Source organism: Watersipora subatra, chromosome 3 (assembly GCF_963576615.1).
Source record: "Watersipora subatra chromosome 3, tzWatSuba1.1, whole genome shotgun sequence".
NCBI classification, from domain to species: Eukaryota; Metazoa; Bryozoa; class Gymnolaemata; order Cheilostomatida; family Watersiporidae; genus Watersipora; species Watersipora subatra.
The window spans coordinates 44,606,414-44,622,485 of record NC_088710.1 but is presented as its reverse complement, the minus strand read 5'-3'; the positions used below and the strand labels follow the sequence as shown (position 1 = coordinate 44,622,485).

Here is a 16,072-nt window from a genome sequence, read left to right as displayed (position 1 = left end):
CTTTGTAAATTGTCGACAGTATCTTCAAACTTACCCATCTGATCAGATTATACACAAATAGACAGATTAATTTGGCCGAAATTTGCCACAAAACTCTTGAAAAGCTTGGTTAAATAAAAGTTAAGACCAACCTACGATACGACAATAAAGCCGTGCGACAGATGATAGAGCTATTTAGCAGTGCGCATTTCACGAGAAAACCGTGCTCATTTCACCAGTCTATGGCATTGTTTACTTGTAATCGAATTTATCCGAAGGTTTCTGTAACAAACGTAGACCGTTTGAGATGTAGACCGATTTACAGGTACAAAATTGTGGTACACAGTTTATCAGCCTATGTTCTTTTGTCCAATCACCGAAGGTTTCATTAAATTATTTAAAACGTTAGCCGAAATTCTTTACAACTTATGTACAAGCTAGGGCCAAACTACAATGCCCCCTTATGACGAGAACATTTTTTTATTTTGCTCAGTTTGCAGAAAACTTCCAGACGCGTGAACGCTCATACTTGCTTTCTGTTAAAGATCTAGATTTTCTGTTAAAAATCCTACAACGTGAAAGAGAGGAGACTAAATTGCGTAACCTTTAACATAACGCTGAACTTATCTAACTTTTCTATATTTGTTGAAATTGTTATTTGCACCTTTTTGAAGTCGTGCTCCCTCAAATTTATTTTATGTCATCTCGAACAACTTTCATTTACACTATACTCTGCCAATTCTGGCTGACAACTACTTTTTCAACAACCAGCCCTGCCATTTCTTTTTTTCCGTTATCACTTATTCCATTATCAGGCCGGTTTCAAAGTAACTTACATATTGAAAACTTTTGAGTACTTTGTTATTCTAACTGATGTCCAAAGCAGTAAAAGTAAAGAAAATTACGATGATATTTTTTCAACCGATTCTTATGAGATTATTAGAATATTTAATTATAAATTTGTATGGCTATTGAAGTGTTATAATAGTCACACTAACAACGTCGATAATGGGCAATATGTTACTGTTATTATTTTTTCTAAATAGTTTTGTTAAATAGATTTTCTAAAAATCTATATAAATATCACAACTTTTTGATATTGTTAGCTATGACATTTTGAAATGTAAACAAAATTGTGCACTGGTTTTATATTATTACTGTATTACTATATTATTAATATTGGTTACTCTAATAATTTCAGTGCATTTTACTTCTAATATTGCATTTCTCCTATTGCAGGGGGAGAGATATAAACATATAATATTTTCCTTTCATTATTGCTGTTTGTCATGACTAAATACATTTTTAAATAGATTTTCTAAAAATCTATATAAGTATCACAACTTCTTGATATTGTTAGCTATGACGTTTTGAAATGTAAACAAAATTTTGCATTGGTTTTATATTATTACTATATTAATAATATTGGTTATTCTAATAATATCAATGCATTTTACTTCTAATATTGGTCAATATTGCATTTCTCCTATTGCAGGGGGAGATATATAAACATATAATCTTTTCCTTTCATTATTGCTGTTTGTTGTATATAATATCACCCACACCCATTACATTAGCTACCATTGCAGTTATCCGATTGCACTGCAGTGCCATTTGACTGCTAATATTGCATTTCTCAATCATCAGTACCCTTTCTTTTTTCCAATATCACTTTGGTCGCGGGCTGCATGACAGGGGAATTTCTAGTGCTATATATAATTTACAAGAATAATTTATTGTACATCAACATTTAGTGAGGGGAATGCTAAAAACCAATTCTATGTTCACTATTGCATAATCAAGGCATACATTTTGGTTTGACATTTTGGAGTCGCCCAGTGTACTAAAGAACAAAATGCAATCGTATTACTGTAATTGTCGTAGAAGGTGAAACTTCATCTTATGGTAAGGTATATCCTCAAACAGTATAAGGCCATGTAGCTGAGCACCTGCGTTGTACTCTTTGTGACAGACTGTATTGCTATTCTATGTGGTGAATTATGGCCATTATTCATCACCTAACATGGCATCTTCTGAAAACATTCTATAAAATTACAACCCGGTTGTTTTCTTTCTTTATTTTGAAATGCAAAACAAGTGAGCTGTCAAGTGATAAATGCTGTTGACTGTTGACTTCACACACTCAAGGAGAGCGCATTGGACCAAAATCATCCATATGTTTCTCACATAAATTAATCGGCTGATGCATGCAACTATATATTTTGTCTGGTAAAGCGACATCGAGTAAATGTATTAAAATAACTTTCCCATGTCTCCAGATTTATGTGGCCGATTTATTGTCCTATATTCAGCTATGTATTTGTGCATATACTCAAATTATCTTCTCGAAGAGATCTGCACACACCTGTGCTTGTGGGCTAGAATTTAATATTGTTTTGTTAATTCATAGGCAATGAAATTGAATGAAATGGGTTGGTTAGTATCTGAAAAAACCTTGTCAATAAATAGTCGCGCTTAATTAGGTTTTTTCATGCTTTTTGTGCGTACATATTCTAAAAAGAAAAAGAAGCACTAGCACTAGCCACCAGAATCAAACCAGGAACGTTGTATCAACAATCTAACACTCACCCAACTGAGCTACTTCATCCAGCATCTGTTTTATGCCAAGTAATGAATATGCTTCAACATTAAAGTTTAAAACCTTAACAGGGTTATTAGCCGATGACTGAAATAAATTATAATGTAATTTTATAGATGGCATAAATTATAATTAAATAGATGCTATCATGGTGCCTTATCATGTCACTATTCAAGCTTTGAATAGGTTTTCCTTTTATAATCTGGATTCCATTATCATGACAAATTATGATATTGTCACAATTAAAAATTTGCACTTATAATCTATAATGGTTGTCAAAATTTCAGTAGCCGCGCATTCAAATAGTTCAACCATATTGTGTAAAGATATCTACATGTATATAGAAGCTTCGTTGGCACAAATCCCATTTGAAAACAATGTTTTATAGCTATATTCACAGAAAAATAGGAACATTTGAAAAAAAGGAAAATTATAGTACTATAATAACACATTCATCGTGTGAGACAAAATTAGTGTTAAATATTAATGTATTAAAAGTATAATGACAGATACAAAGTAAAAAGGTATACTATTAAATAGAAAGAATGTAATATTGTCAAGTAAGTTGGTCTTTGAAGTAGCAGACGGTTGACTCTAAAAGAAATATAATTATTCATAGAATTTATAATGTTGTAAAGAAGTTAAGATATAGTTTAAAATATATGATATGATTATACTTACATGATATATGATTTAAAATTAATGATATAATAGAAAGGCAAAATGGTAAAATTATAACATCTTTGAAGTATGGAGCAAAAAAGTATAAAATCAAAGAAGTATTAATAATATAATGATAAGTATAAAAATTGAAGCTAAATTATTACCTATAGAGAAAATAATCTTGCCGATAATATTATTCTTTGGAGTAGCTTGTGATAGACTCTTAGAGAAATATTATATATTATACGATTGTTGTAGATATGTATGTCATACAGGTATGTCGTATATTAGGTGACTGTTGTAAATATATATGTCATATATTAAATAGTTGGTGTAGATATGTATGTCATATATTAGATGGTTGTTGTAGATATGTATGTCATATATTAGATGGTTGTTGTAGATATGTATGTCATATGTTAGATGATTGTTGTAGACATGTATATCATATATGAGATGGTTCTTGTAGATATGTATGTCATATATTACATGGCTGTATTAGATCCGCATGTCATATATTAGATGGCTGTTGTAGATATGTATGTCATATATTTGATGGTTGTTGTAGATATGTATGTCATATATTAGATGGCAGAAAGTAGTAAAGTAGTAATAAAAAGTGATCACTTTCATTTTAACCCCACGACCAATTAAGAGCGGAGCGATTGGTTGGGAGATTTATGATAAATGCATATGTGCACACAACTCCCGAAAAAATATCCGTCAACGGCGTGACCAAACCCTTGTACCGAAATTTCTTCAACACATTTAATCATTTTTCTGCAAAGTCGTTTAAGTATAATAATGATACAAAATACATATAAACCTTATTAAATATGTTACCAAGCCTTTGAAAGGTTACCGCAATATCTTAAAACTAACCCATCTGAGCGGATGACACATAAATAGACAGATTAATTCGACCTAAAATCGAAATAGAAACTTAAGAAGCGTTTTTTAATCAAAATTAAGACCGGCCAACGAAACGTCAATAAGGCCGTGCGACAAATAGTATAACCATTAAGTCGTCCAAACTTCATAAGAAAAACGTGCACATTTCACCAGTCTATAGCATTGTCTATTTGCCAAAGGTTTCTGTAATAAACGTAGACTGTTTGAGGCGTAGACCGATTTACAGGTATGAACATGTGGTACACAGTTTATCAGCCTACGTTTTTTGTCCAATTACCAAAAGTTTTTAAATTATCTAGAACATTAGCCAGATTTCTTTACATCTTATCTACAAGCTAGGGTCGAACTACAATGCCCCTTTGTGACAAAAATATTTCTTTATTTCATTCCAGTTTGCAGAAAACTTCCAAACGCATGAATGCTAATGCTTGCTTTCTGTTACATATCGCTGTCAAAACCATTCTACATTCAACACAACCAACTTTCAAACTGTATATTACTTGGCAGCTTGCCATTTTACTTTCAATATTGCATTTCAGAGATATAATAAACATATTTCATTATTGCTGTTGTTAGTTAAATTACGTACAGTAGGTTAGGCCTACAGCTTGAATTAATATTTACTTTATTGTTGTAAAACATAAGTTTGAAATAGTAGTAAACAAGGTCTCATTTTTATGCAACCTTTTGTTTTGCATAATTGACCTTTTGAATTTCATTTCAAAACAACTTGACAACTACAATGAACATACAACCTCCCAAAACACCGCGTCGTCGCAATGGTCGTCCACGTGTCTCCCAATTATTACGGAGGAGAAGAAATAGAAGGTCCTCACAGTAACCATCAATTTCAAATGCTAATGTTCAACAACACGCCACTCAAAATAATAACAACAACTCATCTGATTCAGAGAATTATTTAGTAGATGTTGTAGGCGATGTAAATGACATGGACTTGGCAGCCCCTTTGTTTCCAGATGATGTGTTTGTATATATGGGTCTTGTCAGCAGATGCATTGATATGTCTCCTTTTTCCTATGATCTGTTGCTGTCTCACCTCTCAAATCATCTCAAGCTGTCTCCCTGACTTTTATTGTTAAAACTTGTTAACACTTTCTTTAAACTAATCGTGTCAAACTTTATAGGGGAAGCTCTTAAGACACTACACAGTTACCATAGAAAACCAGAAGGTTTGGGGTCTGTATACTTAGTTGTCCGATACTTTCTCAATCTAGCAGCTTGCAACCCCTCATTGTTTGGGGCTAACATGGCTCTTGCACTTCTACCTTTTGCTGAGGATCCCGACACTGTAAGCTTTTTATTTTTTTATAAACTGGATTTGTATACTACCTAGACCTAATGCTGAATTTAGTGTTCATGTAAGTTTATCATTTGATGTACATGCGGTTTGCTGAAAGACAATTTCTATCAAATTGATTATAATTGATTTGCATTATAATAATATAGCAGTTGTTGTACATACTAGCTGTTCTTAAGAAGACTTCTCGTAGCGAAGGTAGACTTTATTGAGATGTTATACCTACATTTCTGTACAACTAGAATGCTACCATTTTAGATTTCTGGTAATCTCTCACTGATCAGAGAGACAAAAATGACATTACATATAAAATATTCAAATGATTGACCATTTATAATGTTTTACTGTCACAGAAAAAGCCCTACAAAAACTGTCATCGACCAATGTTAGACATCAACCATACAGCTACCAACATTTACACATTATTGCCTCAGTGAAATGTAGTAAATTAGTATAAGAAGCCAGTCAGTGCAGCAGCACGCAATTTGATTTAAAAAAATAAGATTTCTGCTGTACTTCGATTTGATTTTAATAAACTCGTGAATGAAGTTGGTTAGTCTGAAGCTACGTATCTCACAGTGATGCCGGTCCGAATTACTTTGGAGTAAGTACAAAGCTAACCTGATTCAATCATCTACAGCTTCATACGAGACAATCTGGTCACTTTTTGTTCTCTTTGTTTCCTATTTGAGACTTACACTGACTTCTTAATTATAAGCCATCATGTCTAGCGAACAGATAATGGGAAGAGTGGAAAATATATCAGGACTATAGTGGAACATAATATGGTTCATTATATTCTCTATTTGTAGAATCACTGGAGAACATTCTGGAAGCAGTTGAGGTTGTTTTTGCAAAGCAAACCCGTGATACCAACTATACCTTTGCTCCTTCTGAGTCCATTTACACTGCCTAAAAAAACAATTCAGCATGAGGCAGGAGTTTATGAGTTGTTGGAGCAAAAGCTAATCAGTCACGTGAGAATGGACCGGCTAGACAATACCATAGACTATCATCATGAGGTTTGTCATTGCTAAGTTATTGTGTGTTTGTGATTTCCTTTGTTTGTTATATCAATGTCAGTTCATGTATCGGTCAGTTTAAAAACTTCATCACACAAATACTTGACTTTAATTTCTTCTTGCAGTAGAAAGAGATTTTATTGATAAGTTCTTTGTCCTTTATTGTGACAACGTGCTCTGATTTTTTTGTTTAGTTACCCAGAGGGATAGAGTGGCTTGTCAGCAACAGGCCAAAGCTGTCAGACGTGACATTGACAGAGCTGAAATCATTGTTGGAGTCTTTTCTCACCGGCTCATTCTATGCAAAAGTTTACCAAGATTTGGCCTCTTGACAGCGACGTGATGTTGTGCACATGGTGCTGACTCTTGTAGCTACCCACTTAATCTATTACTTCACCAAGTCTCGGCAACTTCTTTGCTAATAATAGTTTTTTGCTTCATATTCATGAAATTACCAGTTACTGCCAGTTTGGTGTCGGCCAGCGATCAGATTGATCGCTGGCCGACACCAAAGAGACCAACCGACTTCCAGGAAGAAGAGGGCAAAACTACTCTTATAAAAAAGAGCTGTTTAGAACCCAAGAGAGAATCTCTGGAGATCCTTCACACTCATAGGTATTCTTTACTGACACATATGGATTTGCAAACATTAAGCAAAGTAATGTGTTTTGGTCTCTGCATCATGACCTGTTCTATCAATCATCAAACTGCTACCTGGTGATTGACAGAACAGGTCATGAAACTGACAGTAGCTGTAAAGATAAGTACAACTATTTTCCATAACTAATACTATTTGCTCGAATCTCTTGTAAGGCTCTTTTACTTGTGTACAGTAGATGCTCCCATAATGTATGTTTCAGATTTGCTACAAGCTGTGTTATTGTGTGTCATTAAACTAGCAAGCTTAGCTGTTTGTTACAAGCATTGAGATTACGTACCTCTGACTTGAACTTATATAAACGGTTTATCTGCCAACACTAGTCACTAGTTGCTTTGCAAGGCCACCTAAAGGACTATTTGAGAGTGTGCAAACTTCAACTTCTCATAAGGAACATCCCAATTTATAGTAAGTTAGTTTTTTTTACAACTACATGTAATTTTGTACTTTTTTAAAGTCTTTTTGCACACGTCCTAAAATGGACTTGATTGTTATATTCCAGAATGCTATATTTACTGACCATATGATTCACAACAGCTAGTCTTTAGTTTATCTCAACTACTTAAACTGGTGCAAGTCTTACTAGTGTTTGGAGGATATCTCCTAACTATTATAAGTGTTAATACTATATGTTCAATTCAATTAATGCTTTTGCCTGTTTTTTACTAATCACCCTGTATATATCTTTTAATATTTGTGCACATTCTTGTTGTGTTTATATGCATGGTTTGCTGTATACAGGGCACAAGCAAACGGATAAAGCGAATAAACCAAATCAACTGGCGAGAACATCTATCCGTTTGTCACCATCCACATATCCCAACCAGATACTAGAACAATGTATACCTACTACAACATAAATTCTCAATAAGGTAAAGTTTTATGGGAAGGCTTTGCTTTGTACTGTGTAAAAAATTTCATATTACATAAAGTGTAAATTTTAGTAAGTTTTCAAATTCGATTTAAATGTTAATTTATTTTGCAACACTTGCGAGAGAAAAAATGACACCATATAGCGTTATATTTATTTTATATACAACTTCCATGACATTCTAGTGTGATAGATCATCAGATGTGTCAACAAAACAGAGAATAGGTAGCTGCGGAATTATTCATAAACATTTAAAGGCGACCGATTTCAAAAGATCCGAGATGGAATACCGTCGAAAGTTCTTTTATTTTAACCTTGACCGTCTAGACACAGATAGACGACGAACTGGTAGTATCGCTTTTTATAATAAAATATTTTGTTGTTCTGCTTTATTGTAGACGCACAAAATATTTGTAATTACATGTAGATTTACTTTGTAGAATAAACTTTGCTGTTTAGAAATAATAAGCAAGTCAATGTAAATAAACATCAAAGATGCGCATTGCCCATAAAATTGTTGTAAAATTAGAGCCATTGGAGTCTATAAATATCTAATGAAATTGCTCAGAAAAAGGGAAAAAGCTGTCGATGCAAGCCAATAAAACTGCAGATACGGTATAGCCAACAAAATAAAGTGAAGTCAAGACTTTCCTTTCTCTTGCCAAATGGGTGAGTTTGGAAAGATCTTGGAACGGATTAGGCGTTTTACAAGTATTTTACTCTATATATACATGTATATACATGTATATACATGTAAATCTCAAAGTTTGCTTGTCTGTGTGTGTTTTGGTTTGTCCAGCTATAACTATTAAAACTTAGGAATAGAATGTTCGTTTCATTATGGATTTGATCTCGGCACCTCTTGTTCACCAGGCAAATATCTAACCAATTAAACTACTTTAAGTGATTACATTAATATGGATACTAAAGTAATTTATTGGGCGATATATGTTTGTATTTGGGTGAAAATATGCAACCGCTTTCCGTTACGGCACAACCTCATTTTTGCTTGTTCTCACGGCTCTTATTAGTAAAAGCTTAGTCAAATTAGCCATTGGCAATGTGCCAGGCTAATGGCAAGTGGCAGGCAACTACATTACCTGTCACTGTTCATAATCTGATTTTTAATATCTGTGCAACGACGGGCATTCCGCTAATGCTGTTATAATTAAAATTCTGTATAACGTAAATGTTCATAGATCGCGTTATTTATGTTGTATTAGCTTATAACATAATAGAGCCCTCGTAAGTATATATATATATATATATATATCTTTTTTAAATATTATTTGCTTATATCTATAATATTACTTTGTTGGCATTATTGTCAATACAAATCAAAATGTTTTCCAAATTGTGTCATACAAGTATCATAAAATAAAAAAGGCAACAGTTAGTCAACGCAATCATAGATGCTCAAACAGCGTTATATCTTGTGCACAGAGAGCTTTATTAATGCACTTATATTCAGGAAATGATAACTGAAAACTTCTTTTATAGCAAACATATTTTGTGTATGCAAAGATGTTTTTAGCCATTCATAGCTCAAGAATGCCTCATTCGCACACATTACATAATGAATATTTTTGATATTTTGTGATTCTCACTCCTCCATGGTATGTACAGAAAACTTGTCACCAGCAGTGTCACCTTCTCAACCAGCAGTGCTTTCACACTCCATATAACTGAACAATTACGTATGTTTGGGTGCGCAATTAGCAATCGCAGAAGAGAGCTGGAGTTATCCTTCAAATGCTATTTTAACAATATGTCCTCGACATAGTAATTGCTCATTAATTTGTGTTTGCCCATGAATTATTTTAATAAATGCGCCTGTTCTTAGATGTCTAAAGATCTCAGGCCATATTTTTTACTGATAAATTAAGCACATACGTATGTATCAGTTCTCTTCTTTGTTAAATTGCTCTAGCCTGTCAATATTGATTGAAAAACTTAAAAAGGTTCTTGCTTGTGTCAATCTTCAACCAACATAAACAGGAGGCGAAACATTGACAAGATAATCTCAAGAAATTGATTTTTAGAATATTTCTTTGGTTAATCAATTTTTCTTTTTAGCATGACAGCTATAGCTACCTAGTTACCTTTACCTACCTACATGTAAGCTATAGCAATACATACATGAGGTAATACAATGATTGATTGAGAGATGCACAAGCAGGCAATATTCTTGTCTCAACTGTAAACCAGTATAAACAGGAAAGAATACTGTGGCAAGATAACCTCATGAAGCACCCTCTACTTATAGAATGTTTTTTAGGACTAATCACCTTTTTCTCTACTTAGCATAGCAGAGGTCTGCATTAAAAAGAAATTAAAACATACATAGGATAATCTAAACAAGTCATGAACTGTTCAACACCTGTTGAGGCTTTTCTGGATGAATTGGCTGGATAACAGCTCCTCATGACTGATACAAGGAGGCATATACATGAGGGGTCATCGTGCTACTATTATTAGTTCTATAAGAGAAAAAAGAAAAAAACTTGATCATGTACATGAAATATGCGATAGAAAATCCACATAGCCTGTAGTCCCACAATAAGTAAGCCCTTAGTTACATAATTTCAAAAGGAACAGTACTACCATGTTACATTATAACTAAACCAGCAAGTACTACAGTAAATAAGCCATCAAGTAAGTTTATATTACTTACTGATAACTGCTTCCTTCTGGATTGCCAACACATGCACTGTTATCATAATAACCAGCCTGTTGAGAAGTTGAAGACGAGTCATGTTGACCTTCTCTTGGTTGCTTTGAGAAGGTTGATATATTTTGATTGTTTTGTTGTGGTACATTAGAATTAATAGGAGGAGAACTTTGCTGGTTGATGTAGAATTCGCGCTCTACAAAATTAAAACTTAACGATATATTAACTATGTTCATATTATACATTCAAAGAGTCTGAATATGTTCTCCAATATGTCTGAAAGACGGCTACTGCTACCATTCTACATATTGGAGGACATATTCAGACATATTGAAGGATTCTGGTTTCTGGTACTACTGCTACTCATTTGGTTTTGCCAATAAAAACCAACGAAACCTTAAAGCATGAGAGAAGGTTTAAATTATTAACTAAAATGAAAGTTATTAAATGAAGAATAATGATTAAAAGATATAAGAATATTGTCAGCAGTAGTTACAGGAAATCAGGATTACATCAGCTAATTAATAAATAAAAAGGGGTGACGAATCCAGTTGAAAGATTCTGATACTAGTCTGAACCATAGAGTTATCTCCCCCTAGAGTGATAACTACACGAGCGTTTCCGGTGCCAACAAGGAGCGTTTAGGCCACGCCTCTTTTTTGTGCTAGTCAGTCGTAGTGATTGACTAGATCAATAACATCAGCCATGAGAAGGGTTAAACAAGGATCATGAATTTCCAGTTGAGATAGTAATTAATGCTCATATTAAAGAAATGATGATTATAGTTTATTACTCTAATATGTGCTTATTATTTAAAGCAATTCAATACCTACCAGGGATTGCTAAACATATTATGGAAATGTTTACTTTTTCATTTCCATAAACATAAATATTTCCATAATTTTAGGAGAAATAGATATGGAAATTTTATTTTACAAGTATGGAAATGGTATGAAAATGGAAATAATATAGAAATGAATCATGGAAATGCTATGGAAATGGAAATAATATGGAAATGAAGGAGGGTAATGTTATGGAAATAATATGGAAATGAATTATGGAAATGGAATTAATATGGAAATGAATTATGGAAATGGAAATAATATGGAAATGGAAATAGTATGGAAATGAATTATAGAAATGGAATTAATATGGAAATGAATTACGGAACTTTTATGGAAATGGAAATAATATGGAAATGAATTATGGAAATGGAAATAATATGGAAATGGAAATACTATGGAAATGAAGTAGGGAAATGGAATTAATATGGAAATGAATTATGAAAATAGAAATTGTGACATACACGTAATCCCTGATACCTACATGACTTGCCAAGGCACTGAATAGATAGTGAGTGAAAGTGAAGGTAATGCAAGCAGTTACTCATAGATAAGATAGATAGTCATACTGGGGTTGTATTACATTAGTGTGATGGGAAGCTAATCAACTGCCATCAACTATGAGCTGTACTACCCAGTGTTGCCCGAGTAATAAAAAAGTATTTGGACAGAAAATTTATTTTTATATAACATTTACTATTCTAACTTTTAAACTTCATATCATGAAAAAATATTTTTAAGCAGTTTAAATGAATTAAGAGGAAAAAGAAAACAACTCTAAAGGTTTGCAAGCTTTTTCAAACAACTACAACTTTTAAATTTCAGATCATGAAAGAAGTGTTTTGTTGAAATAAATTAGGAAAAAAAATAAAACTGTAAATGTGTTTAAATGTAAAATAATTAGCAAGTAATGGGTAAATATAATCTGTTTAGCTATGATTACAATGAAAAATTATTTAATAAATTAGGTAATAAAAAAGTCAATTTTATTTTTATAAAATTATAGTTAGTAGAATTAAGTATAATTTATTTTTATTTAACATATAACAAAATTTACCACTTTAACTTTCAAACTACATATTATGAAAAGTGTTTTGTGTAATTGAAATAAATGAAGAGAAGAGAGAAAATAAAAACAACTGTAAATGTTTTCAAGCTTTTTCAAACAACTACAACTTTTAAACTTCATATCATGAAAGAAGTTTTTTGTTAAAATGAATTAAGAAGAAAAATGAAACTGCAAATGTGTTTAAATGTAAAATAATTAGCAAGTAGTGCTAAATATAATCTGTTTAGCTATGATTACAATAAAAAATTATTGTAATCATAGCTAATTTTTATTACTTTATTTAATAAATAAAGTAATTCACAACTACTTTTTTTTTGCTTTATTTAATAAATAAAGTAATAAAAAGTCTATTTTATTTTTAAATAATTATAATTTAGTATAATTAAGTATAATTTATTTTTATCTAACATATAACAACATTTGCCACTCTAACTTTCAAACTTTTTGCTTGCTTACATTAAGCAAAGATGTCCACTAACTAGTGGACATCTTTGCTTCAAGCTAGTCTATGTATTTGATTGATATGTATTGAAATCTAATATTACATGCAAGGGCTGTTTGTGAACTGAGGTGTCAATGAATCACTCTATCACCATACAATGTCAATACTTTCAGTTGATGGCAGTCGATTAGCTTCCCATCACACCAATGTAATACAACCCCAGTATGACTATCTATCTTATCTATGAATAACCAATGATATACAGCCCCTCATGTGTGGGGGCTGTATATCATTGGAGTAACTGATTGCATTAACTCACTTACTTAACACCATCTATTCAGTGCCTTTGCAATGCATGTAGGTATTGAATTGCTTTAAATAATAAGCATATATTAGAGCAATAAACTATAATCATCATTTCTTTAATATGAGCAATAATTACTGTCTTAATTGGAAATTCATGATCATTCTCATGGCTAACGCTATTGTTCTGTCGATCACTACGATTGACTAGCACAAAAAAGGGGCGTGGCCTAAACGCTCCTTGTTGGCACCGGAAACGCTCGTGTTGTTGAATGCACAGTTATCACTTTAGGGGGAGATAACTCTATGGTCTGAACAGTGTACAAATATGCATATAAGAAGCTCCATCTAACTTCCCATGCGACAATTTAACTTGAATTAGTAGCCATTTTGGTTTCAAATAGTTATTCATTAAAGTGAAAGATGGTATATCAGCTTATGTATATGGATATTACCAATAAATAACTGTTAGATATAATTCTAGCAACATTCAATTGACATTTCATTTTGTTTTTTTCAAAATCATTTTTTCTTTGTTTCAGTTTGAGAAAAGAGCTTTAAGAAATAAAATGTCAAGTTAAACAACTATAACTTTACTATATTTAGAACAAGTTGCACATACAAAGATTTTGTTTATACTACCCATGGCCCCCATAACCTAATGGTACAGACTATGATTGATACACATAGCTAAGTTTAATACATACTGTATAGAGTACAAATGTCTGTCTATTTTACAGCTAAAAGATTCAGTAGAAACTCACGGTATATTATAAATACAGCAGCAAGAATCACTCCTATTATGGCAACGCCTAAGAGTGGTCCACCCCATTTCCAGTTATTCTGTTTAGGTTTGCTGGTAGTCGAGGTGTTTCCTAAAACAATAGTTGTTAATTTATATTATGAGCAGAAAAAGTTTTAGGTTTTGATCAACACAAATATGGAAAGTCAGAAAATATCCTCCAATTTAGTGGCTAAACCAAGAATTTGTGCAAATTTAGTTAGCGTTATGTTACATTTGATTTAATGCCCTAGTAAGACTCCAATCATAGCTTGCCACTAGACAGGTAACTACTAAAATTAAGTTCTATCCACCACACGTACTTAGAAGTTTGCAACAATAAGTTTTGTTACAACTTTTATTACCCGAATCTTTGTCAGAAGTTGAATAATTGTCCTCATCTAAAAACAAACTTTTTTTTAAAGATTACTCACTAGACAAAAGTATGGTATTTAGAATATTCATTTGCAATGAATGATTCTTGAAGCTTTTATAGGTCTTAATAAAGGATTTAATATTTCTATTAATACAGCTACTACCGGCACAGTTGGCTTCATCTGATCCATCACCACAATTGTTGACGCCATCACATTCCTGCTCATTGTCAATACATCCACCAGATGAGCACCTATAAATATCACATTTTATACTAAAACGGAGTAGTGACTCCTTAAGCAAGTCCTATCTCAGGCGTATATTTACAATTGAATTCTTGCCAAGTATTCAAACAATTATATTCGAATTAGTTTTTCAATGTTTTTAGTTTAGGTTGTTGTACTTGCAAAGTTACCATAAAATCTCTATTTATGTACCGCCTTAATTTGAGTATCCCCTAATAAAATACCAAGAAAAAGGTTGAAAAATAAAGCACCAAAGCGCTCAAATAGATGTTTTTCAGAATATCATAAAAACTAATAACATTTTTTATGCAATATTCTCAACAATATTCTGCAACATCAATTTTAGGCTTGAGAAAATTTTTAATCAGCATACATAATCACCCCTTTTCTAACCATAACTGCCATCCAAATTTATCTCGCATACTTTTAGCTGGATTTGTTTGCTTAAAACATATAGAAAAAAACCTTTACTGCTTTTCAGAATTTGCCTGTTAGGCGCAAATTTTTGTGCTTAACAAATGTGTGCAAATGCTGTTATGACAAAAACAACTGGTGTTAAAACACCACTGTCAACAAAAGCACTGCTAGAAGCACTTTCTCTGATTGCTGATAAAGGTAGGCCTCAATCAAAGGCTCAGTATTAGTATTCACTAAAGGAACATAACTATTGGGGAGCAAATGTAAATAATAGTAAAGTAACTTTAAACCAGTTTTAATTTAGAATGCTCTTTGCTATGCTGCAGGTAAATTTCTCAAATAATAAGTGAACAAAATTGTCTTAAAGGCAATTCGACTGAATTGATGAGAAGTCTGCAAACAAAAAAGCAACTTTATTGAGTTGATTTGCATTATTAAAGCAAGAAAGCAATTCTATTGAGCTGAACTGCTCTCTGGGCAACAAGAAAATCTTTTTACTGAATTGTATTGTGAAAGCAAAAGAGAGACCATTTCTATAGAACTGAAATTGCCCGATAAAACATTACAGCATTTTTATAGAACTGAAATTGCTCTGTGGAATATCGAGAACAGTCGCATGTAGTTAGATTTCCATTAGATAGCCAAAGACTATCTAAAATGACCTAGAGAATTTAAAAGGTCGATTGTGTTAAATTGTGTTCTACGAGATGATGCGAGAGTACGATTCTGTTGTTACAGAATCGTACTCTCGCATCAGTAGGGAAGCTAAAATAATTGATTTTGATTCTCTAGTAAACTACAAATGAACATGTGCTCAAGCCAGATTTGCTCAACTATATTCATATTCTATATACAAATTTATTAACAGATTTATCAGGTTTAGAGCCGTATATTATTCCTTATAA

At 32.4% G+C, this 16,072-nt stretch overlaps 1 protein-coding gene across 1 annotated transcript; it reads right to left on the bottom strand.

Moving 5' to 3' along the window:
- Window positions 1–10,331: 10,331 nt before the first annotated feature.
- On the bottom strand, window positions 10,332–15,921 carry LOC137390633 (low-density lipoprotein receptor-related protein 11-like). Its single transcript, XM_068076959.1, has 5 exons — window positions 15,872–15,921; window positions 14,670–14,758; window positions 14,114–14,224; window positions 10,697–10,889; window positions 10,332–10,502 (listed from the first exon to the last, which is right to left on the bottom strand). The coding sequence occupies exons 1-5, from the start codon at window positions 15,919–15,921 to the stop codon at window positions 10,445–10,447; spliced, it is 501 nt and encodes a 166-aa protein (XP_067933060.1). The 3' UTR covers window positions 10,332–10,444.
- Window positions 15,922–16,072: the final 151 nt, after the last annotated feature.

Bases quoted from the DNA above. Each gene is read 5' to 3' on its own strand.
- LOC137390633 (XM_068076959.1), bottom strand. From the start codon at position 15,921: ATGCGAGAGTACGATTCTGTAACAACAGAATCGTACTCTCGCATCATC. The intron at 14,759-15,871 runs GTAGAACACAAT...TGATATTTATAG, and splicing joins TCGTACTCTCGCATCATCTC to GTGCTCATCTGGTGGATGTA. The intron at 14,225-14,669 runs GTAGTAGCTGTA...CTATTGTTTTAG, and splicing joins AGATGAAGCCAACTGTGCCG to GAAACACCTCGACTACCAGC.